Here is a 26170-nt window from a genome sequence, read left to right as displayed (position 1 = left end):
CGTAGCAGGTCTTTATGGATCCTGTCTTCCAGCTCAATCATCATCGCTATCGCTGCCGTATCCAACCAGCGGACCTGCTGGTCTGCTTTCCGCGGCAGCTCCACCATTCGGGGGACCTGCCTTGAATCCTTGCAAGGCGGCCAAAGTCGAGGCGCCCAAGATACCGCCGTTGGATGCTTGTTGACCCTGTGCAGCCTTCTGAATGCTTTCAATCCGAAGCGGCTCATCCTCATTGTCAGAATTCGGTTCTGTGTCGCCCGGAACATCTTCCAGCATCTTATGATCCGCTCCTCCCTCAATCCGTGCCTTTTCAGATGCATACCAAACGTGGTCTGGCGCGTCGTATCCCTTCAGCCCAAAGCTTCCATCAATCTTTCTCCGCTTCCGCTCTTCCTCTGGGTCTGCGCCTTCGTACTTTCTGCCCTCAAGCTCAGCCACATAGCTGGCTGGCAATGCTCTTCTGATGGCTTCTGCGGCTTGCTCTTCGATCTTCCTCACCTCGCGCTTCTGGGCTTGTGGGTTTGGATCCACGGTAGCCCAGCGCACATTGAGCGTCTCGTTGTGATCCAGACTCTGATGCGCCATGGCCTCCTTTGCGAACTCGCTGTTTGCCAGATGCACGTACGTGACGAACGCAACGCCTCTGCTTGGCAACACTCGTATCCTCTCGACTTGACCCCACTCTTGAAAATGTCTTGCGACCACCTCTTCGATGTCATCCGTGACATGTATCCGCCCCACATACAGCGTCCTGTTCACGCGCATGAATGATCCAACACCACCCATGTCATCGCGGTAATCGCTGAACTTCTCGCGACCAAAGCAGTCCACGTTCGAAGGGAAGATGTCGCCCAGTCCGCCTTCCTTGCCAATCCTGCTGTTGGGTAGCCGATGAAGATACTCGCAGTCCTGGCCTTTGGGGCACAGTCCTCGCGCGAAGAACAGGCAGAAGTAGCTGCCAGGAACCTTGTCTGCCCTGGTGTATCCGCTGTCCAGCGCGACATTGCATCTTCCCTTCGCTTGGTGCTTTGAGGAGAGCGCATCTTCGCGGTCGCCGCCAGACCACTTGTTATACCATATGTTGAAGATGGTACCAGTCTGGGGAGGAGGTTCGGACTTGAAGGTGGCGGGATCTTGTTGCGGTCGTGCTGGCCGTCGCTTGCGCTTGATGATTTTCGTCTTTTTCACTTTCTGCACGGCGCCGTCGCTGTTGGTCGTGGTGAGGGCGGTTTCGGCGGGCGCGGTGGTGTCTTCGAAGACCACTGCGGGCGCTTCGGCGGTTTCGACATCGGCCATGGTGTTGGAGAGGTTTGGTGTGATCTTGAAGTTGGAAGTCGAACTTTTGAGAGATTCATCTGAAAGAGCATGACTAAGCTCGGCCCGTTCCGCAGAGTGCCACCGACGACATCACTTGCCTTTCGCTGGTGCGTCTCACTGTCTCAATACTATGCTTTCAAGAGGACATCTCAAAGACGCATCATTTTCCTATCGCCATACCCCGAATCATGCGTGTCTATGGAAGTAGCAATATCAAGGAGCATCAAGACGAGAAAATGATCCTACTCAGCCCTCACGTGCTGCCCTGGAAAGCATTTTTTGGAATGGAGCCGGTAATGTGATTGGGCGCGACATGTGTACATGCAGCATACGCACGTCTGCCTGAAAGCATGCCTGTGCCCTCCTGCGGTCATTGTCGCTGTCCAATCCATTCTCTCGCTTCTGATGCGGGCGAGCTGCGGCGCGTCACAGCCTCTCTACTTCGCGGTGTAGTGAACAGTGCTACCCTTTGCATCTCGATCACCTGACTATACCGTCCTTTACACTTGTCGTTAGCACTCTTGCTCACCAACTTTCATCACCTGAATGACACTTGCTCTCGCATGGCTGCTTCCACGCTTGCACGAGCGTTTGAGACGGCCCTTGATCGGCACCCTTCCAGCGCGGACCTCGCAAAATCTTATGAGCGATTCAAAACCTGGCAACGGCAATTTGAGACTTCATGCAGCCATACTGCACCAAGATCGTTGCAAAGTAGACTTTCTGAGCTGCCGGGTGTCAGACGGGAACTATTGGACGCTTTCAGCACGCTCTCGTTCTTGCTTCAGGAAGGTGAGGGCGTCAACCTCATTTATCTGTTGTACCTGTACGTTAACCATGCGCAGTTTACTACGATCCTTCTGCAGTCGACAAGGGTCATGCTGATGCTGAAGATGATAATGCGACCGACCCCGGTGGTGGTCAAGTCGCGCTGATTCGGCAATCAGTGGAAGCTCTTTTCAAGATATCGACATTGGCTGATGAGATTGATGCTGAGAGACACTATGCCGAAGCTTTCCATCTTGATCTTCAGCCGTCAGATAGCGGATATGATGTCGCCTACGTCACGGACATGTACTCGAGCAGTCAGGCTGAGGACTGGCTACTTCGACGTCTCGGACTGGCTATTAGCTACCGACGCCACTACCTCAGGTATCGTGCATTCAAGGTTAAGCACGAGCAGCATGTCCGAGCAGCCGTTTCAATGTTCCCCGACGGGTCAGACAGCACAAGCTCGTCCACGCCCACGGACGCCGATGCCGATGTGGCAGACGAGACAGTCGAACTGATTCCCCGACTCGAAGTAATGAAGCCCGAGGATGGTTTCATAGTATGCCCGTGCTGCCAAAGAAGGCTTCGTTTCGAGACTGAGGCCGCCTGGAGGTTGGTTAGCGTGTGATGTTGATGTTGTTTTGATCTTTGCTAAGCAATATTAGGGGCCATTTTCTTGCGGACTTACGCCCGTACGTCTGTACAGCCCAGGACTGCTTAGTGCGGCTTTTCGCGAGCAAAAGTGCTTGGATGGACCATGAAATGGAGCACCGTCGTGAATGGCACTGTCCACTCTGCAGTCGTATCAAGTTTGACTCGTACCAGTGCTTCATCGATCATGTGGACAGCACGCACCAGGACGACCAGAATAAAGACGAGCTCACTGCCCTCACACAGCTCGAGTCTGTCCCTCAAACGCAAGTCGGACGTGCTGACTGTCCCTTTTTGGGAATGGACTCGGACTGACATATCCCCTCGTCTGTTGCTGCACCATATGGCCGCTCATCTGGAGGCATTATCGATCTACGCATATAGAAGACGGGCAGAAATACCTAGCTGCCACCTATCAACGACTTGTCACGGGGTTCAACGCCGAGTCTCATCACTGCCGCAGCTGCTGTTGGCATTCTTGACCTCTGCGATCGTCGGGACCTCCGTTAGCTGCTCAAGAAACACACATAATTTGAGAGAGTCTAAGTGTCTACTCAGACAATCTCTATGGTGCACGAGTGAATTCTGGCTAGCCTTCTTGCTATGTCGAGCAAACTTCCCCTCTCACCGTTATTTACGCCCTCATCTGTCTCGCACTTTGGCCTTCATTTCTACTCCTCGAGACGACTAACAACTTGATCCATATCTTCCAAGCATATCTGATCAGGCCACAAGACAGCGATGCCTTCGAAAAAGTTAACGGGCTTTACCCCTTAGACAAAAGACGCAAGTATGTCACTGCACATATGTCGATGATAGTCATACCTGCTGACTACTATAGGGTTAAGACTGAGGAGACTCTGAGAGTCATAGTCGGAGAAGGCGAGCAACACCTACACCGTCCCAAAGAGCCAACTCACCAATTCAAGCCGCTTCTTCCAAGCCGGGTGTCAGAAGCGATGGGTCGAAGGCCAAAAGAACGAATTCACCATCCCAGATCATCACCCAGCACACTTCGAAGTCTACTTGCATCTCCTCAACACAGGCAGCGTCGTCACGGCTAATGAAGAACTGCATATTGGCAACGCCGACCCTGTCAACTTGTCTCGCAATCGACTCTATAGGTCTTTGGTCAAGACGTACCTACTCGCCAACTACCTCGACGATCGAAAGAGCGAAAACGCCATCATCGACACCCTCATCGCGCGAATTCTCCACGGTGGGAATTACTCAAGCTACGGCCTAGTCCAGGACATCTACGAGGGCACGTCGTCAGGTTCCGTCCTGCGCCGCCTCATGGTGGACTTTGTCGCTCATGAGCTCCATGTCAACGGCAAGAAGGACAATTTGAACGAGAAGCCCAACGAGCTGCTCGTCGACTTGAGTCTCAAGCTCAACAAGCTGACGGAGAAGAAGCAGCATGCTGTCAGTCCTAGGGATGCTTCCAAGTGTACGTACCATGTGCACGATGAGAGCAATCCGAAGTCCAAGTGTGGGAAATGAGCGGTGGTGTTCGCGGGTGATTGCTACGGTCGAGAGGCAGTGTCGATGAGGTGGGAGTTTAACACTGGCTGTGCTGTGGCTATGGCAGAGTGTACGAATCTCGAGGTGACGAAGCGTTTGAGTAACCATGTCTTGTATTCTGCACCCTTTCCGCTTTGATGCCTTCCAACCCCTATCTATGAACCCGCGCCTAGATTGCAAGGGGGAGCTCGAATGGTAAGAGGACGGGATTCTGTTTCAATAGCGAATCGTTGTGTTTCAGCGCATTCGCTGTACCAATCATATGGCTTCCCCGGTGTGTGACCAAGATGCATGTACACAACGCCACTGATTTCATGCGAAGAGCGTGGGTGCCTAAGGCACTCCTTTTGCCTTAATTCCCTCCTCTTGCTCAGCCTCTCTTGCACCTCACCTCTTCAACGTCGAACAACCATCACCAGTTCAACTCTCCTGAGATCCCAGCACACGACGTCTCTTCCGAAGTATATCGCTGATTCTTTCCGACTATAATGCCTCACTGATATCACACCATGTGGTTGTTGCAGGTGAGCGAGGACGGTGAGCTGAGCCTCACCAGCCACCACGCCGACCATATCCCTCCTTATGCAATCCTGTCTCACACCTGGGGATCGGATGCGGACGAGTTGAAGTTTCAGGATATCGCAAATCGATGTTACCAACAAAAGGCTGGCTTCGCCAAAGTCCGATTCTGTGGAGAACAGGCGAAGAAGGATGGATATCAATACTTTTGGGTCGACTTATGCTGCATCGACAAGACGAGCAGTGCCGAACTCTCTGAGTCTATCAATTCTATGTTTCGCTGGTATGCGCAAGCAACTAAATGCTACGTCTACTTACAAAACGTTGGGACTCGCAAGCGTGATAGCAACGGCGATTCTGATGCTTCGTGGAAGGAAGCATTTCGCAAGAGCAGGTGGTTCACTCGTGGCTGGACTTTGCAGGAACTGCTGGCGCCAAAGGTCATTGAATTCTTCTCCAGAGATCGGGATCTACTGGGCGACAAGCGCACCCTCGAGGCAGACATAGCCTCTATCACAGGAATTCCAATCGATGCTTTGAGAGAGACGAAGCCGCTGTTGGATTTCGCACCAAACGAACGGCTTCGCTGGCTACAAGGACGTCGCACCAGCAGGAAAGAAGATATGGCTTACTGTCTCTTGGGAATCTTCAATGTCAGCCTGTCGGTCATCTATGGCGAAGGGGAGCGACGGGCGTTCGCTCGATTGCGTGATGAAGCCGCTAAAAGTTGGAACTATCTCGACCCCAATCTCATTACAGAACGTGCTATTGGCGTGCAAAGAGTCGAAAATGGTGCAAATATTCCATCAAAGTCAGACGCCAAATCTTTGGACAATCGTGTCGAATTGATGAAAGCTCTCGCCTTCGAGCAAATGGACGCTCGACACGCCACCATCAAACGCGCACAGCGTTTGACTTGTCAATGGCTTTTGCAACACCCGACTTACCTTGCATGGGACAGTGTCGATGAGATCCCGCAGAAGCGGAGCATCTTCTGGATCAATGGGAAACCTGGCGCTGGAAAGTCGACTCTGCTGAAATTTGTCTATGCCCATTTGAAGAGGAGAAAGAAAAGCCGCAACGAAATTCTGATCTCTTTCTTCTTCAACGCTAGAGGTGATGAGCTGGAGAAGGATACTATCGGCATGTACAGATCCTTGCTACTACAGCTGCTCAAGGAGGCCCCAGATCTACAACAAGTACTCGATGAAGTCGATGGCGCAGAAACAGTGGCAAACTACCCACCCTCCTGGACACTGGAGATCCTACAAGAGCTCTTCGCCAGTGCTGTGGCTGGTCTCGGGAATCGGCGGGTCGTCTGCGTGATTGATGCTCTTGATGAGTGCAACGAGAAACAGGTCCGCGACATGGTCGCTCAATTTGAGGATCTTGCAGAAAGTGCGATAGACAGTGGGACCAGACTGCGTATTTGCTTCGCGAGTCGGCACTATCCAGAGATCCGCGCGCAGAAGGCATTGAACATGGTACTTGAAACGGAAGACGGTCACTCTCACGATCTAGAGATGTTCATTCGAAAGCAACTTGATGCAGGCAATGGAGAACACGATGAGCAGATCCGTACAAAAATACGTCAGAAGTCCAATGGCGTGTTTATGTGGGCTGTGCTCGTTGTCGACATTCTCAATGTGGAGTATCGAAAGGGCTGCATGTGGGCGATAGAGCAAAAGCTGGAGGAAATTCCCGATGGCTTGACTGAACTGTTGAGAGATATACTTCGGCGTGACAACGTCGACATGGATGCCCTACTGCTCTGTCTCCAGTGGATCATTTTCGCGAAACGACCCCTCAAGCTGGAGGAGTTCTATTGCGCCATGGAAGCAGGTCTTACTGACAAGCCGACACAAGCTCGACATCCCGAGAGGGACAAGACTCAGGGCATGGCTCGTTTTGTTACTTCATCGTCGAAAGGCTTGGCTGAACTTACGAAGTCAGACAAGCCAACAGTGCAGTTCATCCACGAATCTGTCCGTGACTTCCTTCTCAAAGATGGCGGCCTTTGCGAGCTCTGGCCTCAGCTGAATGGCAGAGTCGCAGACATAAGTCACGACCGGCTCAAACAATGCTGTCACAAGTACATGACCGTCGGCATAAGTGCGTTTGCTCCGCTTGGCCAGCCTTTGCCGAAAGCCACGTCATCGGAGAGCGCACAACTCAGAGCAGGTGTCAACGAGGGATTTCCATTCCTTGATTACGCTTCCCAAAGTGTCCTCTATCATGCCAATGAAGCTGCTCTGATGGTTTCGCAGGAGATGTACCTACATCAATTCCCCTTCACTTGGTGGATTCATGTTACTAATGTCCTCCAGCCTGTCCACAAACATCGGCACGGACCAAATGCCACACTTCAATATACTCTTGCCGAAACTGGGTTTGCTTCACTTTTGGATATCATCCCGCATCACGGAATCTGGGACCGCATCAAAGGCGAAAGATATGGGTACCCTTTCATCGCAGCATTTGCAAATGGCCAGCGACTAGCTTTGGGATCATTGATGGATCCCAATAGCTCCGTCTCGATCGAAGACCTTACGAAAGACAAAGGCTTTGGCAAGGCTTCTCAGCTCAACGTGGGAGATGACTTATGGATCTGGGCATGGAAAACCGGGAATTGGAACGTTGCAAAGTACCTTTTGACCTCATGCAGTCAAGCTTTGGGTTGGGGTGCATCAAAAATCCATGATACAGTCAGTGATGGTCGAGATGCCCTGTCCTTTGCTGCTGAAAATGGCAACGGGCCAGTCGTAGAGTGGCTTGTAGGGGCAGGTGCCCATGTGAATGGCTTTAAGGGTTGCAAAGACCTGCCTCTGTCCTGGGCGTCTGGAGGAAATGATCCAGCAGCGATAGAGGTTCTCCTCGACGCAAGAGCGGATGTGAACGCGCAGGGAGGCAATTATGGCAGTGCTCTACAAGCGGCGTGTTTTCAAGGAGACGAGACGATAGTACAAATGCTCTTAGATGCAGGAGCAGAGGTGAACGCACAGGGAGGTGAATACGGCAATGCTCTACAAGCGGCGTGTTATATGGCATTCGACACGATAGTCCTGACGCTCTTAGGCGCAGGAGCGAACGTCAATTTGCAAGGTGGAATTTTTGGAAGTGCTTTGCACGCGGCATCTAGACTCGGCCATGAGTCAATCGTTCAGATGCTAATAAATTCTGGAGCCGACGTGAACGCACCAGGGGTAGGCCGGGGCAGTGCATTGGATCAGGCTCAGTTGAGTAAAAATGCACGCATCGTGAGAATGCTCAGACGCGCAGGAGCGACTGAGTAGTCGCCATGAATTAGCAGGACCCCGGTGGGTACCATATAGATGCCTGTCAAAATGAGCCTTGCGGCAGAATGACACAAAATGTGTCAAATTCATTCTATGTCCAGGTAGTTTTGTGGTCTCTGTGGTCTATTGTGATCCCCAGCAGGCTGTCGCTGAGTGATTAAAGTTGAATTTATTAGCAAGATTCAAGAATGATACCAGTAGCGGGGGTGATGAAAATGAATTGAGGTTGAAATTCTGTGAGCCGTGCTCTCGGTAATTTTCGATGCATATAAGAAGCTAGACGTGTGTTTTATGTGCTTACGACAGTGAAGCAAACGAGACAAAGGTCAGGAAGACACCAGGAGGCAGCGCTCGCTATCGAACTGGCGGGGAGTAGAAAGTATAGTCCTTGTCCTGTGCCGAGGAGAAAAGCTATCCCTAATGCTCTCGAGCTCTCCAAGCATTCTGAAATCTGGTTTAGGGCTTAGTGGCTATAAAAGTCATGGGGATAAACATGCTATATTTTCCCTTCCAACGGAATGATGAGAGTTCTTTCATAGTCTCGAAAAGAGCTCTTTGGATGTAAGGAACAGCATCGCGAATACACCACCAAAGCCGAGACGACAAATTCATTCACCTACAAATCCACTAGCCCCACTAGCGCATATTTAAGCTTTACCCATCCCCGCTCCGCACTTATCCAATTTTCAACTCAACTTTGCCGATTCAATGCTACGCATCACACGCCCACGCACCGCACATCCGCGTATCGTATATCAACGCATTTGTGTTACCCATAAGCAAAACTATAGACAATACCTCGACCTGCCCACCAGTGTTATGAATCAACTCAATCAGATCAATCTGAGGCACTGATCTGATTGAATTGCTCGCTAATTCGCTCACATTGCAACTAGTTGCAACTGATTGATCGAATGTGATTGCTTAGCATTGAGGGATGTAGCCGTTATGCCACGCTAAAACACGCTAAAACACGTGTGCACGGCCGCCGTTAGGGGTTTAGGAGCTTAACGGCTGCCTAAATAGGCAGTAACGGCTGTCTCGATCAATCTCAATCAATATTAGTCGAGTATTGACTAATTCCAGCTATTAGTTGATCAACGTCAATCAATTTACAGGCCGGATCGAGTTGAGTTAATGAATCAATTCAATTCGATATTGATTGTGATTGAGTTGACCGAGATCACTGCTGCCCACATACACCATGCCGGACACAAAGCAGCCTTACAAACGCCACAAGTAAGGAAGACTTCGAGACTCTAGACGCGCAGATGTGCATATACTGACCGCTTACAGATTCAAGTTCAACGATGAGTTCAAGGTAGTCGTCGGCGCCGACGTCTGTGTCGACACGCAGAGCTATAATGTCCCGAAGAACGTCCTCGTCAAGTCTAGCGACTTCCTCCGCAAAGCTTGCAATAAGGAGTGGGCGGAGGGACAGACCAAGGTACGTCGCGCAATACCGATGCAGTGCAACATGTGGTGATGATATCTGACTCTCTCGTCCTTCTTAACAGGTCGTCCACCTGCCTGAAGCCAAACCAAAGCCGTTCGAAATCTACTTGCAGTACCTGTACAGTGGCGATGTCGTCCTAGCCGAAGAGATCAAGTTCCCAGCCGCAGGAGACAAGTCCGAAGAAGCCCGCGAAGACGTTACGAAAGCGCAGGTCTTGGTAATCGACTCCTACATCTTGGCAGACATGCTGCTCGACATCGATGCCAAGAATGCTCTCGTCGACCAACTCGTCTTTCTGACGAAGCGAGGACGGAGTCTGCTTCCGGCCTCTGTCATCCAGGAATTATTCGCAGCCACCACCAAGGAGTCGCCGATGTGACAGCTCTTGATCGACTCGGTGGCGTTCTTTATGAGCATGGACGACTTCAGAACCCACGCTCATACTTTCTCGAACGAGTTCAAGGATGAAGTCATTCTCGCCGTTATGCAGTCTGACCGTGGACTTGTGGAGAAGGAGCCAGGATTCAATCCTTATCGTTGCGACTATCATGAGCACGATGAGGAGCATCCAGAGTGTGACTAGGGGGGCGGGCATCATACAAGAGAATCATATGTGTCACCGCTTTTATTGAGCTCCATTAAAAGGCCGAGGTCGATAAGAATTCTGACTTGCTTGACGACCACCGAGTGGTGGGTGCGGAGGGTGAAGATTGGGAATGGATTGAACAGCGACTCGGAGCGTTAGCTCGCGCATATCTCCGTAGCTGCGAATGATACAGTTTCTTGGTGAGAGTGATGGCCCTTTGGTAGCTCTCAATGACAGAGAGATTATAGCTGACAAGTAAATCAATGCCAAAGCTGGAGATGACGCACCCACCGCAGCGTTTTCTTCCGAACTGGGTGTGCTAGTTATACTCCAACTTACCATCCAAGTACACTCGACCTCTCTGCGCAACCAATGGGACTTAGTGGGCAAGACGTCTCGCAAGATGGTCGACCACCATTATGACTTGGAGAGAAGCCCCCAACGAATCGCTCGAGGCGCTGCTGCTCATACTTATCAGCACCACCATCATTTACATCAGCCACCTCGCTTTCAAATTATCGGCGGAGAATATCAAGCAGCAGATGATTGTGTTCTCCCCTTTCGATATCCAGAACGACCCGGAGAGGATTAGCCTTATGGCATAGGGGTTCGAGGTACTGGCAACGTGCGATTGATAACCCCCTCGACCATCCTCAAGCTGCTTCATCTTAAACTTGTCTTTCGCGGGCAGCTAAGATCTCCCAGATCCTCGAGAGCTTCATCCCCTCCAAGAACAAAGACAAAGTCTACAAAAGCCTTAGCTTGTCTTTCTATTTCTTGATAAGTGCCACTTGGAGTATACCGACCTCCACGTCCTCACCTTCCGCCTGGGCCCAGTAGATAGTCCCATCATCGTCACAACAATATCCCTCTCTCAATCCGCAAATCCATCAGACTAATGCCAGATATACAGCCTGGTGTCTAAGCCGAAGTTCAGCCGTAGTCTTCGAATTCACTTCACCTCCCGACAAAGTTCACGACGCAACTTTATCTTCTACTACCACAAAGATCCTTGGTCTAGACCATTGCCTATCCGCGACGTGTTTCGATCTGACCTCTGTTTAGCTGAGGAGTCAACGGATAGAAAAGGTGCCGGACGAAAACCTTGGCAGGGCGGCTGGTCGGTGATCCGTCTACGTACCCATAGAGTTTGAATCTTGAATTCGATACAGGGGGGCTGCGTGAGTTGGGGAAACCAATAGAATTAAACGTTTCTGAATATGGAGTAAGATCACCGAGTGATTCTGAATGTGGACTGAGAGTGCATTCGTTCAAGACTCAAAATCCCTCCCTCTTCCCGTTTCGTCAATGAATTCAACCGCCGTTCGCAAAGCAGCTACTTGAGCTGACAGCATTTGCAGGGAAGATACGACAAGCACAAGCTCGGTCGAAAGGGCCCAGGATGAAAGACACGACAAGGGCATCAACATCCACCCAGATTCTATTCCATCTTCAAGACGCACAACTCAACTCCAACACACCACCACCACCATCTACCATTAAATGCGCCGAATCACCCCCCGAACCTGTCTCTGGCCCCTCGTCGGCTGCATCTCCGCGACCTTCGCCCTCTCGATCGGCCTCACGTATCGCTCGAACCATCACTGCTACGCCGGGACGTGCGGCGAATGGCTCTTCCCACTGCAAGCGCGACTGCACGTCGTGGTGTGGTACATGTGGATATCGATATCGATATTGTTTCTGGCGCTGAGGGCTTTCCGGCCGGGGGTGCAGGGGCTGGTTTCGACGACGATATGTCGAAAACGGCTGCGTGTTAGCGGTGTGCTCGTGGGATTCTGGACGTTGGCGCTCTACGGCATCTTGATCGGCGTTTGGTGGGTGCGTCTACGGGAGTACTTTCGGGATCGAGGTGAGGGATTGCCGGGGAACAATATCATCGCCGCCGTGGCTCAGACGGGCCACTTGGCGGATGTGACGATGGGGATGGTGCTGTTGCCCGTGGCGCGACATAGCGCTCTCGCCTCTTTCTTCAGACTGTCGCCGTCGACGACTTTTGCCTTCCATATGACCATGGCGTACGTATTATTTGGCCTCATCATCACGCACGCATCGCTCTACGCTGCTTGGGCAGCGTTGTACGATCAGAGCCGCGACCGCTTTCGACATGTCTTTCCCGTGCTCAACCCCACGTATCTCTACCACGAGGTCTGGCCGGGAGATGCTTCAGGGTTGGGCATATGGCGAGCGTCTCTGATTTTCACGGGGATTGGTGCGGGTTTGATCATGACGGCCATGTTTTTCACGAGCTTCCCTTGGGTTAGGAGGAAACACTTCAACGTGTTCTACTTCACGCACCTGCTGGGTATTGCCGCTGTTGTCGTTGTTTGTTTGCACGCCAGTACCATGTTCTATTGCACGATCCCCGGCTTGTCGATGTGGTTGCTTGATTGGGGGATGAGGATCCTCGAGTTGAATGAGAAGGTCCACAGCCAGTTGATGTCGTTGGGTAATGGCTGGTATAGGCAAGCGATGCGTTTGCATTCGCAGGATCTATAAGCTGACACAGTTAGCATCTCCCTTTCACTGCCACGAAAGCGTCTATCTGGGTGCGCCTGCCACTCGCCGTTGGCACACTTCTACATCCACCACTCGCAATCCTCCATCCGCGAGATCCACCCGTTCACGACCATCACCCATCTGGCGTCAAAGAAGCTCGAAAGCGCAAATGATTGCATAACCGTGCAGTTTCTCTTCAAAACAAGTGGGTCGAATGCGACTCCTCTGACGAAGAGCACGCAGTGGACGAACAAACTGGGCTCTTTGGCCGACGAGGTAGGATGCGCCCGATTAGACGACGAGGAAGCGTCTGCGCAGATGACTGCCTCAGAACAATCCGGTATTGTAGCTCGCAGAACTTATACTAAAGTGAGGCTGGAAGGCCCGTACTTTACTCCCGCGAACCCGGAACAATTCAAGACGGTCGTGTGCTTTGCGGCCGGCAGCGGTCTCAGTGGCTGTGTTGCCGTCGCCGCTGCTTTCCACGCGCAAAAGACCATTATCCCAGTAGATACGAAGAGTTCCACGCCGGACGTAGACGCTTCCCACAAAACGACCCTTCAGACCCGCGGGCGTTGGCAGCGCTGTATCGTGATATGGAGTGTGCGGGAATGCGACTTTGTCCATATACCATTCTTCGATGGTGTGATTTCCAAGAACCATCTTTGGAGTAACTTATCAGTACTGACAAACTTCAGAACTGAGATGCGACGGCCTCGAGTTCAGAGTCCACACAACAGGCGGCGCCCAGCCTCGTCTGGACATGGCAGAAGCATTGGCCAAAATCTGTGGAGATGATGGAACAGACTGCTGGTGCTACATATCGGGACCGAATGGATTTATATTGGCGGCAGAGCGAGCATGCGGCGAGGTGAAAGGTCTTAGCTGGTTTGCTGCACGATGGGGGTGATTATGATTGTTGATAGAGAGCAGATAGATGCATACATACTCTCTGTACTGGTATCCAGGTTGAAAATCAAGGCCTTCAACCATCTCCGCACACGGCAGCAGCTTGACTCCGTAATGAACTCGACGTGTACATCTTTGTTCGTTTCTGAAGTCGAGGTTGAGCCAATCGCTTAGGTTGGCTTATATTTCTGCACCAGCAACGTCTTTTTCCTCTTCATGCATCGTCTGAGGGAAGGAAGGAGCTTCTCAGGGAGCTCTTACGGAGCGGCGCGACATTCAGGAGAAGCTCGAAGTGTCGCAAAGAGTGTTGCGGGCGGGCATCAAGGAGTCGTATGTGGCCGCCGTGAAGCAAGAATCGGCGGAGAGAGGAAAGCTCAAGGAATAGTCGTCGCGGGCGTCGCGGAGTCTCGGACAGCTACTCTGGAGTCACTCCAAGAACCGCGTGCCCAGCCGGGGCATGTGGAGGAGTGTTTGCAGTCAGACCATATCATCAGCAAAGAGGAGGAATCCGTGAGAGCAGGAGACGCTGGAAAAGCCAAGAGAACGACGAGACAGGCGAAGAGTCGAGGTCGTCGGATGGCTTGAGGATGAATCGAGGAGGACGAGGTGTGGTTCGCGTCTAGGTCGCGCCGCAGATTGCTGTACGGTGGGCTAGATTTGTGGTTTTCCGTAATAACGTCCACGCCTGGAAGGGGCTTACGTCTCTGCAACTTCACTTCACCACTATCAGAAAGATATCCATCTCCCAGCGACCTCACATCTCGCGATGTGCCTGGTTTAGACGTGCCTGACAACCTAAGAATCATGGAGGCGCTCCAAAAATAAAGACATGAGCACCCATCGCCTAAGTCCCCGGGAGAAGACGAATACAAACCCATTCGAGCCGATTCTGCGAAGGGATCATACTGCCTCTTCCAAATCTCCAAGTACTTCGCTGGTTCATGTCAGCGTAAAATGCTCTCGCTTGCGGCCGCGGCCTCAATCATTTGGCATAGCTGCGGGACATGATGTGTCGATCCGGCGTGTACACGTTCTCGTGCAGCGACGGCATCACGGCGAATTGGGCCCTCACAAGGACGTTGTTCATGAGAAATGACATCGCAGGCGAGAGATATAAACAGCTGATGGACGTAGGTAGCTCGCCTTTGACATCCACTTGAGTACTACTTCTTTTGTGGCCCGACACCTCGCCCGAATGACTTTCTCATTGTTATTGTGCGTGTGCTTTGCTACATTCACATCGAAAGCATCCGCCAATCTCCCTGTTGTGGACCTAGGGTACGCCGTCCACGAAGCCTTCTCGTCAGATGATGCAGGCGGCTACTACAACTTCACAAACATCCGCTTCGGTGCGCCTCCTACCGGTAATGCGCGGTTTCGCGCACCGAGAGTACCATTTCAAGCCAACAGGCAGATAACGAACGGAGGCTCCAACAACATTGTCTGCCCCTCCGTCATGCCCACTTGGATGTACACAATCAACCAGCAGCTTGGACTTCTCGAGACTGCTCTCCAGGAGCAGAACCAGACACTGTACAACGATGTCCTCGAGGGTGTAGTTGTAAACGCTACGATGCCATCCATCAGCACGTCGAGTGGACCAACGCCTGGGGAGAACGTCAGTGAGGATTGCCTCTTTTTGGATCTTGTGGTTCCTCATAGCGTCTGGGAGAGTCGAAACAGCTGCAGCACGCAGAAGGCCCCCGTCATTGTGTGGATTTATGGAGGTGGATACGTCAACGGCAATAAAAGGAATGTGGGCAATGACGACGTCAGCGCTGATGTAGCTGGAGGTTTGGTATGAAATAGAAGGTGTCAACTCCCAAGCGAAAATTTGCCGCTGACTTCATCCTCTATCAATAGGTGAGCCGAAGCATCGATGTTACGAACAGCACGATCGAGCCGACCATCGTAGTCCTGCCAAACTACAGACTCGGCCTCTTTGGATGGCTTGCCGGAGAGCAGGTTGCAGCAGATGGAACTCCCAATGCCGCTCTGCTGGACCAGAGGCTGGCATTGGATTGGGTACAGAAGTACATCCACCTCTTCGGCGGCGACCCAGACCGTGTGACGGTTATGGGACAGAGCGCGGGTGGCGGATCCATCGAGCATCACATCACGTCGTATGGAGAAGAAAGAAGCTGGCTTCCGTTCCAACGAGCGATCCTGCAGTCGCCCATCTTCTACCCTCAGCCTGCTAATGATAAAACGCCAAACGATGTATTTGAGGAAGTACTTACCCTGGCAAACGTTTCTTCGCTGCATGAACTGCGGAACGCGACTACAGATGTACTGCAGAGGGTCAACGAAGCCATCATCAACAACTCCAGCTACGGCTACTTCACCTTCGGACCCGTCGTCGACGGAGACTACGTGCCCGATCTCCCAGGAAAGCTTTTAGCTGAAGGGAGATACCACAAAAACATCACCTGGATGCTCGGACACAACCAAAACGATCCCTTCGTGTTCGTCTCCCCAGCAATAGCCAACACATCGAGCGCATTCACCGACTCAGTCATCAAAGCATACCCTGAAGCCAACGCATCCACCGTCTCCTTCATCACAGACACCCTGTTCCCGGATGACTACACTGGCAGTGAAGGCTACATCACCACCTTCGGCCGGCAGGAGCACTTCCTCAATGCCTCGCAAATAGTCTGCAACAATCTCTTCCTCGCGCAGAGCGAGTCGCATAGGACTTACTGGTATAACTTCGACGTCCCGCCTGCGTATCACACTCAAGACTTGGCGTATACCTGGTCCGCATACCCACCAGTGTCGTATGAGGGATTCGATACAGGGGTTGCGGCTTCGTTGCAGGAGTTGATACTCTCGTTCGCTGCGGGTGATGTGCCGTCATCGAGGACGGCTAATGTATCGTTTCCGGCGTATGGCGCGAATCGCTCTGTGTTGAATCTGGGCCCGGATGGAGTGTCGCGGTCGATTGATCGTACTGAGAGGAATGTTTGTGCTTGGTGGCAGGCGGCGCCTTATGCCTCTTGAGAAGATTCCGTCCCTCTACACTCGCTATTGAGTATCGAATCGAGAGCTAGATCGCTCAAATAGACTGTTACTGCGTGTGTCAGGTCATCCTCCATTTTCAGGGCATGGGGTGAGGTAGATTGTAGATCTAGGCCACCGAAGTAGGGCTGAGATGGCCGAAAGTTTGTGCAAGCCACACCCAAACGTCTGCGACAACAATAGACGGCCAAGCAGCGTCACGCGAGTGTGTGTCTGAGATGGCGACAGGAACAGGAAACTCCCACATGTGACGCGCAGTCCAGCCTTGTGACGAGCGCGTCTCCACGGCGTGTGGACAGCTGAGAGGGGAGTCGTGGAGTGGTTTGGTGGGCGGTGGCTCGCTTCCAGCCTCTTCTTGCACCAAATGGCAGGGAGCCAAACAGGGCAGCGTCGACGAGCGAGCCACCGTCTTTCCCATCGATTAATACACGCCCGCACCCGCACTCCATCCTCCGACTCTTTTCGACATCCATCACTACTACTACCGCCGTCGTTGTTGCAATACAGTACCATTGTTCCCGTCGTTGCTATTCCGAAGTGTGGCGTCTGTCTGTCTGTGTCTCCCGGGCCGGGCCAGCACTCAATTTCGCACCGCAGTGGGTCTCGGTCGACGATCAGGCAGCGGATCGTGGTCAGCACGAGATTGAACATCACGCCGTGACGACGACAGGGGCCGATCGCCCTCCTTTCAATCAAACGCGGAATCCTGGCATCGAAGACATCGTGAGAGATAGAGAGCAACGCGACTCATTGCGCTGCAGCAGTGTTGTTCACAAAAGAAAGCGCGTCTGCAACCTGCCATCATCCCGCCGCGCTTGGCATTGTCTACACCGAACCTCTGCCAGCAACAATTCCTCAGCCTCATCACCCCCGAGTGGACCGCGAGCAGGCGTCGACCACGCGCGATTCATGATCCCGAGCCGCATGCCAGTCCGTCCCCGGTAAAACACCTCGCTTCGACACGAAACAGGCGCTGTCTGGCCACATTCCTGCCTGCGCTGCTCCATACCACCCCAGCACACCGCCATGGGAGACCATGAGACGCCACAGTACGAGCTGCGAAACTCCTTTCGACCTCCCCGTCATGTAAACACTTCGCCCTCATCTCCCTCTTCGACCGCATATCACGGCGCTGCTGCATCTTGCACCACGCCCACCATCCGACTCGATCACGACGACGGCTTCGAAGACGTGCGGCTTAAGGAACCAGCCAAGCCTCTACCCGACGCACGCGAAGGCCTGGGGTCGAAGTGGTTATCGTCCCTATCGACTGCCAACCCGACCGCAGCTGCACTCTCCCGTTCCGGAACCGCTCTGCACAGCCGGGCCAAATCTTGGGCCGCAAGCTTCCCGAAGCTGAATACTGCCAACATCAGTACCAGTCCAGAGAAGGCAGATAAGGCTGGAAATAGGCAGTCGAAGATCTTTGGGGATCTCTTCAACGGCGAATCTGCACCTGTTCATCTGGGTGTACCGACTTCACCGACGAAAGAGGAGAGCGAGTTTGTGATGGAGTATAAGTCGGGGTTCACAGAGCGGCCGAGCTCGAGGCGGAAAGATAGTCCCACGACAATTGCTGCAGCGAAACCGAACACCGCGAAGACGTCGTGGTTTACGCGAAAACCCAGCATGCCTGCGCCTGTCACGCCTGCATCCGCCGCACAAGACGAGTTTGTCGCTATGAATATCAACACCAGCCTATTCCCACACGGACCAGCAGATGAGTTATCACCGCAAGCTTTCAACGACCTCCTTCTCAACGCCACAAACCTCCTCCAACGAATGCAGGCTGCATATAAAGAGAAGGTAGATTATATCGACAATGTCCAACCTGAGATTGACGCACAGAAAGAGGAAGTGGAAGAAGTGGAGACGCGCTCAAAACACCTGAAGATGCAATTGGAAGACATAGGACGTCAGAATCAGGAGCAGAAGCAGGTCAATGAGGAGCTGATCATCCAGCTGGCAGAGGAAAAGATGAAATTGCAGGAAGCACGTGAGGCGTCCAAGACAATCCGACTCGTGCGGCGGGAAACAGACGGGACTGAAGCTGGCGCGAGCGACGACGAAGTCGCACAGAGACGAAAACGCAGATCAGCAGGTAGTGCCTCTGACTCTGGTTTCGAATCCGACGCGGACACTTCCTCGGTCTTTAGTGGAGGCATGGAAACACCCGTGTCGCAACGTCACCCACAGCTGATGTTGACGCCGGATATGGATGTCACGCCTAGCAAGCATGGCCAGCTTTTCTCGAGAAGCAGCACCATGTCACAGCAAAGCACGGCATTCTCGAATACGAACCGAATGGGTCCAGAGAGCGCGGCTTGGGCGACGGTCGAGCAGCTGCGGCATGAGAATCAGGCGCTAAGGATGCAAGTCGAGGAGATGCAGAGTAGTCTGCAGGGCGTTATTGATTTCGTGGGTGGTGTGAATGGGGTTTGAACATTTTTACCCGCCTGAGATGCTTCTTGAAGTTGTTGTTGGTCGATGTTCTCTTCGCTTCGACGACGTTATATACCACGCATGCATGGGATGTTTTGATCTCTGCATGTTGTTACCATTCGAGAGAGAGCGAGAGAGAAGGGAGAGGGTATGCCCCCTTAGTTTATGATTATACAGTTGCGGTTCTGAGTGTTTTTGATGAGACTTGAGTATATGTATTCATTGCTCTGCTGATTACTTTTACTTTTTACTTTCTAGTCCTTCTACTGTGAAGAACGAAAACGAAACGCTTGACGGGGTGAACGCTGACAATACTCGCAGGACGCCTCCCTTCGTATAGCAACAGCAAGATCCCCTTCATTCTTTCCTCCAGGACATCCGACTACCCACCCTGCAACAACAAACACATCCAGATCCACTCACAACATACACACCCAGAACAGACTCCAAAACTCCAGGCATAACCTTCCCGCATCGAAAATCCATCCCCCATCCCCCATCCATCCATCCATCCATCCTCTTCACTCAACCCAACCATTCATCCACTCAAAGCAAAATCCCATTAACCTCCGCCCTCCCCTCATCCTCCCCACCCCTCTGCAAAACCTCATACTCCCCATTACCATCACCCTCACCCTCACTCAAAAGCCCATCATCCTCCCCTTCCCCCTCCCCTTCATCCTCACTCCCATCCTCATCATCACTCAACCACCCCTCACTCCCCTCCGAAGCGGTCGTCCCCAAACTATTCAAACTAAACTCGCTCGGGCTAGGGGAGAGGTGCGTCGGCCCCAGCACCGGCGTTGGGCGGGGGGAGATTGTGGGTGATTCTGTTTCTGTTTCTGGGAGGCGGGCTGGGAAGAGGGTGTGTGGTTGTTGGCGGGTGGGGGTCGGGGTGAAGGGGGAGGAGTTGGGGGGGATTGTTTGTGCGTGGTGGTTGGGGGTTTTTGGGGGTGTTGTGGGGGAGGAGAAGGTGAAGGAGGTGGGGCGGGGGTAGGCGTAGGTGTATTTCTTGTGGGTGGGGGGGGGGGTTCGTGTTGCGGGGGGGGGGGGGGGGGGGGGGGGGGGTTGGGTGGGGGGGGTCTCTCCGTGGGCTTGTTCGAGGGGGTCGTTCGACTGGGTGCGCTCGTCCTTGACGAAGGCCTTTGGTCCTTGGTTGAAACCCTCTTGTCCTTGGCTCATGACTTTCAACTCCTGCCTAACCTCATTGACGGCTTTCTCCGCATTGCCGGCTCGGTCGACAGCTTTCTCGCCAGGGAGGCTGCTAGGAAGGCAGAGGCGGTGCTTGATGCTGTCCGAGGCCTCTCGTCGGACTTCGGCCAGCTGTGCGCTGAGGCTCACGATGCGGTGGAAGTGATCCTGTTCGTTCTGAGGGGTGGGAGGTGCGGGAATGGCGCTGGTGGCGATAGGTAGACGGTCGTTTGCGCGAGCCTCTTCCATGCGCTGAGAAATGGCCGCGAGGCGCGACGCAGTGAAGTGTCGTAGACTGGCCCACGATTCCCTCACAGTCGTCATGGAGATTTCGTCGTCGCTCGTTCTGGTCTCGGGGGGAGAAACGTCCGTCGTTGAGGTGGTGGCGAGTGGTTCATTGCTTGGTTCTTCGACTCGATGCCCTCCGCACAATTCGATCAACCTCCGCATCGACGTCGCCAATTCCTCATCTGCCGTAGCCCGCTGCCTCTGGATCGCACTGGGGCCCCGTCCATCCCTCTCCTTCGCCCTCTTGAGCTCCCTGATTTCCCTGTCCGTCATCTTCCGATCCTTCTCATCTTGCAAGAGGATCGAAGCCACCAACTCCCCCCAGACAGGCAAGAAGGAGATACACTCCCAAGAGAACCGTAGACCCGCGCGGATGTATCCCCAGGAACAAGTCATGATGGCCCTAGCAGGGAGAGCCTCCAGCGCGATGCGAAGCAGTTCCATCACAGCGATCATGGAGACAACTTCAAGGAATATTGCAATCATAAGAGGAGCGTTCTGCATCCGTTCCCCAGTCAAGAAGAGTGCGAGGACGTCGTTGCAGTGGAGGAAAATCGTAGCGAAGGACTTCGTCGACCACCCCGAGACATGACCAGCCCAGACGTTGACTTGCGGCCAGAAGACAGCACTGAGCGCCAGTCCGACAGAAACCAGACCACAAACCCACTCATTCCGCCTCAAATCATCGAACCACTCCGGCCAGAGATCCCCGACGACCCGCTGAAGGACCTCGACATCGCGAAACCTCCGCTCGTGTCTCGCTTTGGCGAGGGCGCGTTCGAGTTTCCTGCGCTCGGGTTTCGTCGGTGGCGGTGGGAGGGCGAAGGTGGAGAGCAAGGCCGTGCAGGTGAGGAGCCAGGTCATGGTCAGAGGGGAGAGGGAGGTGAGGAACTTGCAGACTTGCGTCAGGGGGAGAGGAGGCGCTTCCGTCGGTTGCGGGAGCATGGTGGTTTTGGTCTTGTTGGCCGCCATTATGTCGGCGAGGGATTGTAGGAGGACCTCGCGATATTGTTCTTGGAGGCTTCTTCCTTCCATTTTCACGAAGCTTTACCGTCGACGTTGGCGATGATGGTGGTGATGATGGTGATGACGATGAGCTGTGCTATTGCGTTCGGGAGCGAAACGACAGTTCGATCTGCGAGAGAGAGAATGGTCGGCCAGGGCAGAGTTGGACGGCATGAAGGCTGACCTTGTGCCTTTTGTCTGGGCAAAAGGCAACGTGTCGACGAAATTGCTCTGTGGGAGGCATCATTTCGTGGCCAAGACATCAAGACGTGAGGTTGTTGATGATATTGCTTACCAGCTTCGCCATAGGCACCCTTTTGGTGCATACTTTTGCATCGACCGAATTTCTGGCATCCATCCCACCAATGCCTTCTCCAGCAGTACCCATGACCAATGCGCAACATATTTCATCAAGCTGTGATGGAGGGGATGACCTGACCCAAGTCGTAGTCATGTGTCAAGGAAGGTGAGACAACCAACGAGCGAAGGGAACAATGAGATCCCACAACGGTGATGGGAAATCGAAAGCGAAAAGAAACTGTCTGCTTTCCATACGTACTAGCAGCGCTGGGGGTATCCACAAACTCAACTCAAGAAGTCCATCATCTTGATACTTTTCTTCCTCTTCCACCTGTATTGTCTTGGAGGGTCGTAATACGAAATAAACCAAAGCCCAAAGTACGCCGTATCCTCGCTGCATCTCGATACGCAACGAAAACGCACTTCATAGCGAAAACAGGTCGTAGGTCGTAGACTCGTTATGGACGTGACGGGGAAGGAATTGCGAAAAGGCTGTTTGGCTTCCTACGACCTCCGCTGTCTCTTGTTGGGCGTGCCAGGCTCTTGCTCTCCTCCGTCCAATTCTCCTTCCACCTGACCAGTGGCTGCTGGACTGGTCGCCTCACTGCTCAAGCTCTCCACTGTTCCAGCTCCAGTATCTGGCGCCAGGTACTCGTTCGTCGTCGCTCCGTCTGTCGTACCGAACATATCCTGTCCAGTAGTGTCTACCCCGCCGGTACCGTCCAAATTGTACGAAAACATATCCGGGTTGTCATCAGCATACCGCAAGTCCGTGTCGTCGTTGAGATAATCTTGGAAGTTGAGGTCTTCGGGTATGGTGAAGTTGCCGTCAAAGCCAGAACCGCCGTTGTACAAACCAGATGCACCCGAGATGGATCCTGAAGGAGAGAACTGACCAAGTCGCTTCTCAACTCGATTGATGGCTTCGTCGTGACGCTTTTGGAAATCCTGGAGATTCTCAATCTCCTTGTTACGACGCTCGAATTCGTCGAGGTTGAAGCCCGTCGGTGGCATGTTAGGCATCGTCAAGGCGTTGTTGTTGTTGGATGCATCAGCGCCTTGATGGTTGGCGATCATCTGAAGCATGTCGTCTCTCTGATTCGCTGTCAGCGGTGCGTTTCCATTGGCGTTCTGGTAATGGTTCAGGGCGGCAGAGAAGTCGTAAGCCGGTGCTGAACTGTCTGACGGGGCAGTAGTGGCGTTGACGTTGTTGATGAGGCTCAGTATCTGGTCGTTCTCGGGCACTTGGTGCAGAACATCGGGAGTCTGTGCATCCGTCTTCACCACTGGACTGGCGGTATTTCTCCCAGCAGTAACACTTGCTGGACGTTGGGGCGGCGCACTTGATGTGCTATCACGCTTGAGGTTGGGAGTGGAGGCATCCTCTGGCGGGGTGACCGATGCCCGTGCTGAATTTGGTTGTGTCGTGACATTGCCAGCTGCTTGTGAAGCAGAATCTGTCAAGAGCAGCTGTGGTCGCTTGACATACTTCTGCACCTGCTGACTATTCTCTGCCCCGTTGTCGTTGTACTCTTCAACCACACCACTCTGCTGCTGGTTGTTCTGACCTCCTTGGTTGTTGAACATGTTGACCAGATTTTGACCAGAATGTCCATCCAAGCTGCGATTGTAGAATGTCGCCAGGAAAGTCAAGATGGCGTTGATGGAGTTCTCGTGGCGGTCGTGCAGAGCCTGGAATGCAGTTGCTTGTCTGTAGAACTGGTCATTCTGCTCTTTCAGCTGCCCAATCATCCGCGAGATGATGTTCTGTTGTTGCTGAAGCTTCTTAAGCTCCTGTTTCACAGATGCAAGCTCACCTCGCGGCATCTGAGTAACATCACCACCATGTCCACCAGTCATGCCCAACTCATGAGGTCGGCCGTCTGGACCGGGCGAAAACTGCCTCTCATCGTCACTGTCAAACCCGTCTTTGATGTTTCCGTCCCTCTTCCTCTTCGCGCTTGACTTGCTCGACGGCTTCTGGATAAGCCAAAGCAGATCTGGCTGGCCTCGGCGAAAGTATGGGTGAGAGTACATGCTGGGTGGCTTCACGCCTTTGCGAGCCTTTTCTGACTGTCGAAGCGAACCGTCTGTGATGTTGACTGTCTTGTGGAAGCCGTACATGTTCAGCTGGCGAACGAATGATGCGTAGTTGTTATGTTTGAAGAGTTCGGGGATCAATTTTCGAGCGAATTCGTCTTCGTCCAGCACGATGAATGATTTGCCGTCGTCCGACCACCGAATGAGATCCGTGTTGGCGTGATCGAGAAAGCTATGGTATGTGTTAGCAGATCATGAGATGGACCTAAGGAAAGTGCGGTCTATCCCCAGTCCTTCATCTCCGCCCATGCTACTATATCGCAAGATGGCATGGTAGTCTATCAACGACCCCGGGGGATAGAACGTCACAGAAGATTCGGATGCATTGCTTACCTGCTCAACTTCTGCACAAACGGCGGGATTTGTTTTCTCTTCCCGCGCGCCTCATTCTTTGCAATCTCTGCTCTTCTTTTCAACTCCTCCAAGTCATCGTCCTCTGGGTTCGTACTGTTGGCCCCCATCCCACCATTCCACTGCTCTTGATATCCAGGCTGCGGCGCAAGCTGCTGATTCCTCGCGCGTCTCACAAGATCGGTTGAAGGTGCCGGCGCAATGTTGCTACCATATGTCGGCGGTTGGGAGGTGTTGAAGGAGAAGTTGTTGGCATCGGTAAGAGAAGGATCGGCGTACGTTTGGTCTGTAGGAAACGTGTTGAAATCGAAGTTGGAGAAGTCCGGGTTGTCCGGTATCTGCTGGTATTGTTGATATTGCGGCTGCTGCATGAGAGGCTCCGCGCCTGGGGCGGGGCGTTTGCGCGACGGAGCGGACTGCTGCATGGTGTGAATCGGGCCAACGCAAGGCTCTGCAGGTGTCCGGTGGAGGGTGTGGGAAGCGGTTCGAGGGTCGCTGATGCCCTAGACTCGTCTGATAACGAAGGTGGAAGGGCGGAGGAGGGCGGTGGATGAGCAATATGTACGGGCGGGTGTCTTATTTGGCCCAGGCAACGCTGAAAGGAATTGGCTCCTTCTCACTCTTGTCCCATTGTAGGACACAAAGACTATGAGTGAATGGTTGTGTTGGTGGCTCGGTCTTTGATGTTCAGTCGGAGAAAGGTAGCGGTTTCACAGAGAGTCGGCTTTGCGCTGCTTCACTCCGCGGTCGGCAGGGGAGGTAGAACCCGGATGATAGGACGGTGAAGGTTGCGATTGCGACTGGGGATCAGGCCACGGTGGTCCTATGTTGCTGCGAATGCGTGCTTGGTGCTTGGATGCGGGTTGGAGACTCGACTGGGCTGTCGTCCACACCAAACAAATGCCGCTACGTCAATCGCTTGGTCATTGCGGCCCGTACCGAGCCCTGATTTGGGCACTTCACCTCTGATTGCAGCTTCCCGACCCGATCACCACCTCCTCGTCACGGGTGTGCTATACAGGGGGACGAGCGCGTTCCGCGGCATAGAGGCGTCTATAGCCATGCCATTGGCGAGCTGCAAGGCCTGCAACGACACCATCAACAAGATACGGCTCCCAAGATCAAGACTACGTTTCCCGTACGGTAAAAAATTCTCTCTCCTGCACAAGGTGGAACATTCATCCCCAGCGTTCGCATGCCATCTAAGCAGTCCAGAGCAATACTCCGGGCTTAGTTGCTCTAAAAATCGGGGGGATGATCTGACGATGCCATGCGGTGCACTTTGAGATCAAGACTAAGCTCTGCCCTACGGCAAAGATTTCTCTTTCTCGTCTATACCTAGCCTCCTTGGTTGGCGCAAAATATAACATTCATCCCCAGTGTTCGCATGCCGTCTGAGCAATCCCAAGTAACACTCTCGGCTTGGTTGCTGTAGAAATGGGGGGGGGGGGGGGGGGGGATGATTTGATGATTTGGCGATACCATGCGTTCCACTTTGACCGGAACGACGGAGGTTCACGATGCTTCGGGGCCGATCACGTTTGCTTGGACGAGGCTCGCTGCCAGGAGACGATATGACCTTATTCAGCACATGGCAGTAGTGCCTACGAGCTCTTCCAGCCATCTCGCTCAAAGTGAACGAAATGGAAAGAACAACATTGCACCGTTATCCCTCCGATTTCTCACAAGACTAGACTCCGAACAGTGATCTCGATTGCTCTGACAGCTCGCGAGCAATGGGGATGGGATCTTCCACTTTGAGCTGGAGAAGGAGGATGAACGCGAAGGAGCGAGATGCGGTCACAATGATGTTCGTCCTACTGATAATCACATCTCTCCACAAAAACAGAACGCCACTCATTTCCTGCATTAGGAATTACCTGCATTATCGCTATCATTGAGCCCCATTATTCCACCATACATCGA

The 26170-nt window shown here is 53.0% G+C and overlaps 8 protein-coding genes across 8 annotated transcripts; 5 read left to right on the top strand and 3 right to left on the bottom strand.

The window, feature by feature from the left end:
* Window positions 1-33: 33 nt before the first annotated feature.
* On the bottom strand, window positions 34-1296 carry M409DRAFT_57465 (uncharacterized protein; the record flags this gene model as incomplete). Its single annotated transcript, XM_033813639.1, has 1 exon — window positions 34-1296. One exon carries the CDS (start codon window positions 1294-1296, stop codon window positions 34-36), a length of 1263 nt encoding a protein of 420 aa, XP_033664472.1.
* Window positions 1297-5630: 4334 nt separating this feature from the next.
* On the top strand, window positions 5631-8075 carry M409DRAFT_68480 (uncharacterized protein; the record flags this gene model as incomplete). The annotated part of the gene is made up of 1 exon (XM_033817863.1): window positions 5631-8075. One exon carries the CDS (start codon window positions 5631-5633, stop codon window positions 8073-8075), a length of 2445 nt encoding a protein of 814 aa, XP_033664471.1.
* Window positions 8076-9282: 1207 nt separating this feature from the next.
* Window positions 9283-9913, top strand: M409DRAFT_57463 (uncharacterized protein; the record flags this gene model as incomplete). Its single annotated transcript, XM_033813638.1, has 3 exons — window positions 9283-9317; window positions 9375-9525; window positions 9596-9913. The coding sequence occupies 3 exons, from the start codon at window positions 9283-9285 to the stop codon at window positions 9911-9913; spliced, it is 504 nt and encodes a 167-aa protein (XP_033664470.1).
* A 1710-nt stretch (window positions 9914-11623) lies between these two features.
* Window positions 11624-12637, top strand: M409DRAFT_68479 (uncharacterized protein; the record flags this gene model as incomplete). Its single annotated transcript, XM_033817862.1, has 1 exon — window positions 11624-12637. One exon carries the CDS (start codon window positions 11624-11626, stop codon window positions 12635-12637), a length of 1014 nt encoding a protein of 337 aa, XP_033664469.1.
* A 2104-nt stretch (window positions 12638-14741) lies between these two features.
* Window positions 14742-16549, top strand: M409DRAFT_57461 (uncharacterized protein; the record flags this gene model as incomplete). The annotated part of the gene is made up of 2 exons (XM_033813637.1): window positions 14742-15344; window positions 15410-16549. The coding sequence occupies 2 exons, from the start codon at window positions 14742-14744 to the stop codon at window positions 16547-16549; spliced, it is 1743 nt and encodes a 580-aa protein (XP_033664468.1).
* A 1044-nt stretch (window positions 16550-17593) lies between these two features.
* Window positions 17594-19009, top strand: M409DRAFT_57460 (uncharacterized protein; the record flags this gene model as incomplete). Its single annotated transcript, XM_033813636.1, has 1 exon — window positions 17594-19009. One exon carries the CDS (start codon window positions 17594-17596, stop codon window positions 19007-19009), a length of 1416 nt encoding a protein of 471 aa, XP_033664467.1.
* A 546-nt stretch (window positions 19010-19555) lies between these two features.
* On the bottom strand, window positions 19556-21460 carry M409DRAFT_26187 (uncharacterized protein; the record flags this gene model as incomplete). The annotated part of the gene is made up of 1 exon (XM_033807996.1): window positions 19556-21460. The coding sequence occupies one exon, from the start codon at window positions 21458-21460 to the stop codon at window positions 19556-19558; it is 1905 nt and encodes a 634-aa protein (XP_033664466.1).
* An 837-nt stretch (window positions 21461-22297) lies between these two features.
* M409DRAFT_68475 (uncharacterized protein) lies at window positions 22298-24669 on the bottom strand (the record flags this gene model as incomplete). Its single annotated transcript, XM_033817861.1, has 2 exons — window positions 22298-24065; window positions 24227-24669. The coding sequence occupies 2 exons, from the start codon at window positions 24667-24669 to the stop codon at window positions 22298-22300; spliced, it is 2211 nt and encodes a 736-aa protein (XP_033664465.1).
* Between the last annotated feature and the right edge of the window lie 1501 nt (window positions 24670-26170).

Source organism: Zasmidium cellare (assembly GCF_010093935.1).
Source record: "Zasmidium cellare ATCC 36951 unplaced genomic scaffold M409scaffold_30, whole genome shotgun sequence".
Lineage (NCBI taxonomy): Eukaryota > Fungi > Ascomycota > Dothideomycetes > Mycosphaerellales > Mycosphaerellaceae > Zasmidium > Zasmidium cellare.
The sequence above is the reverse complement of the archived record's forward strand: the minus strand, read 5'-3'. Positions and strand labels throughout refer to the sequence as shown.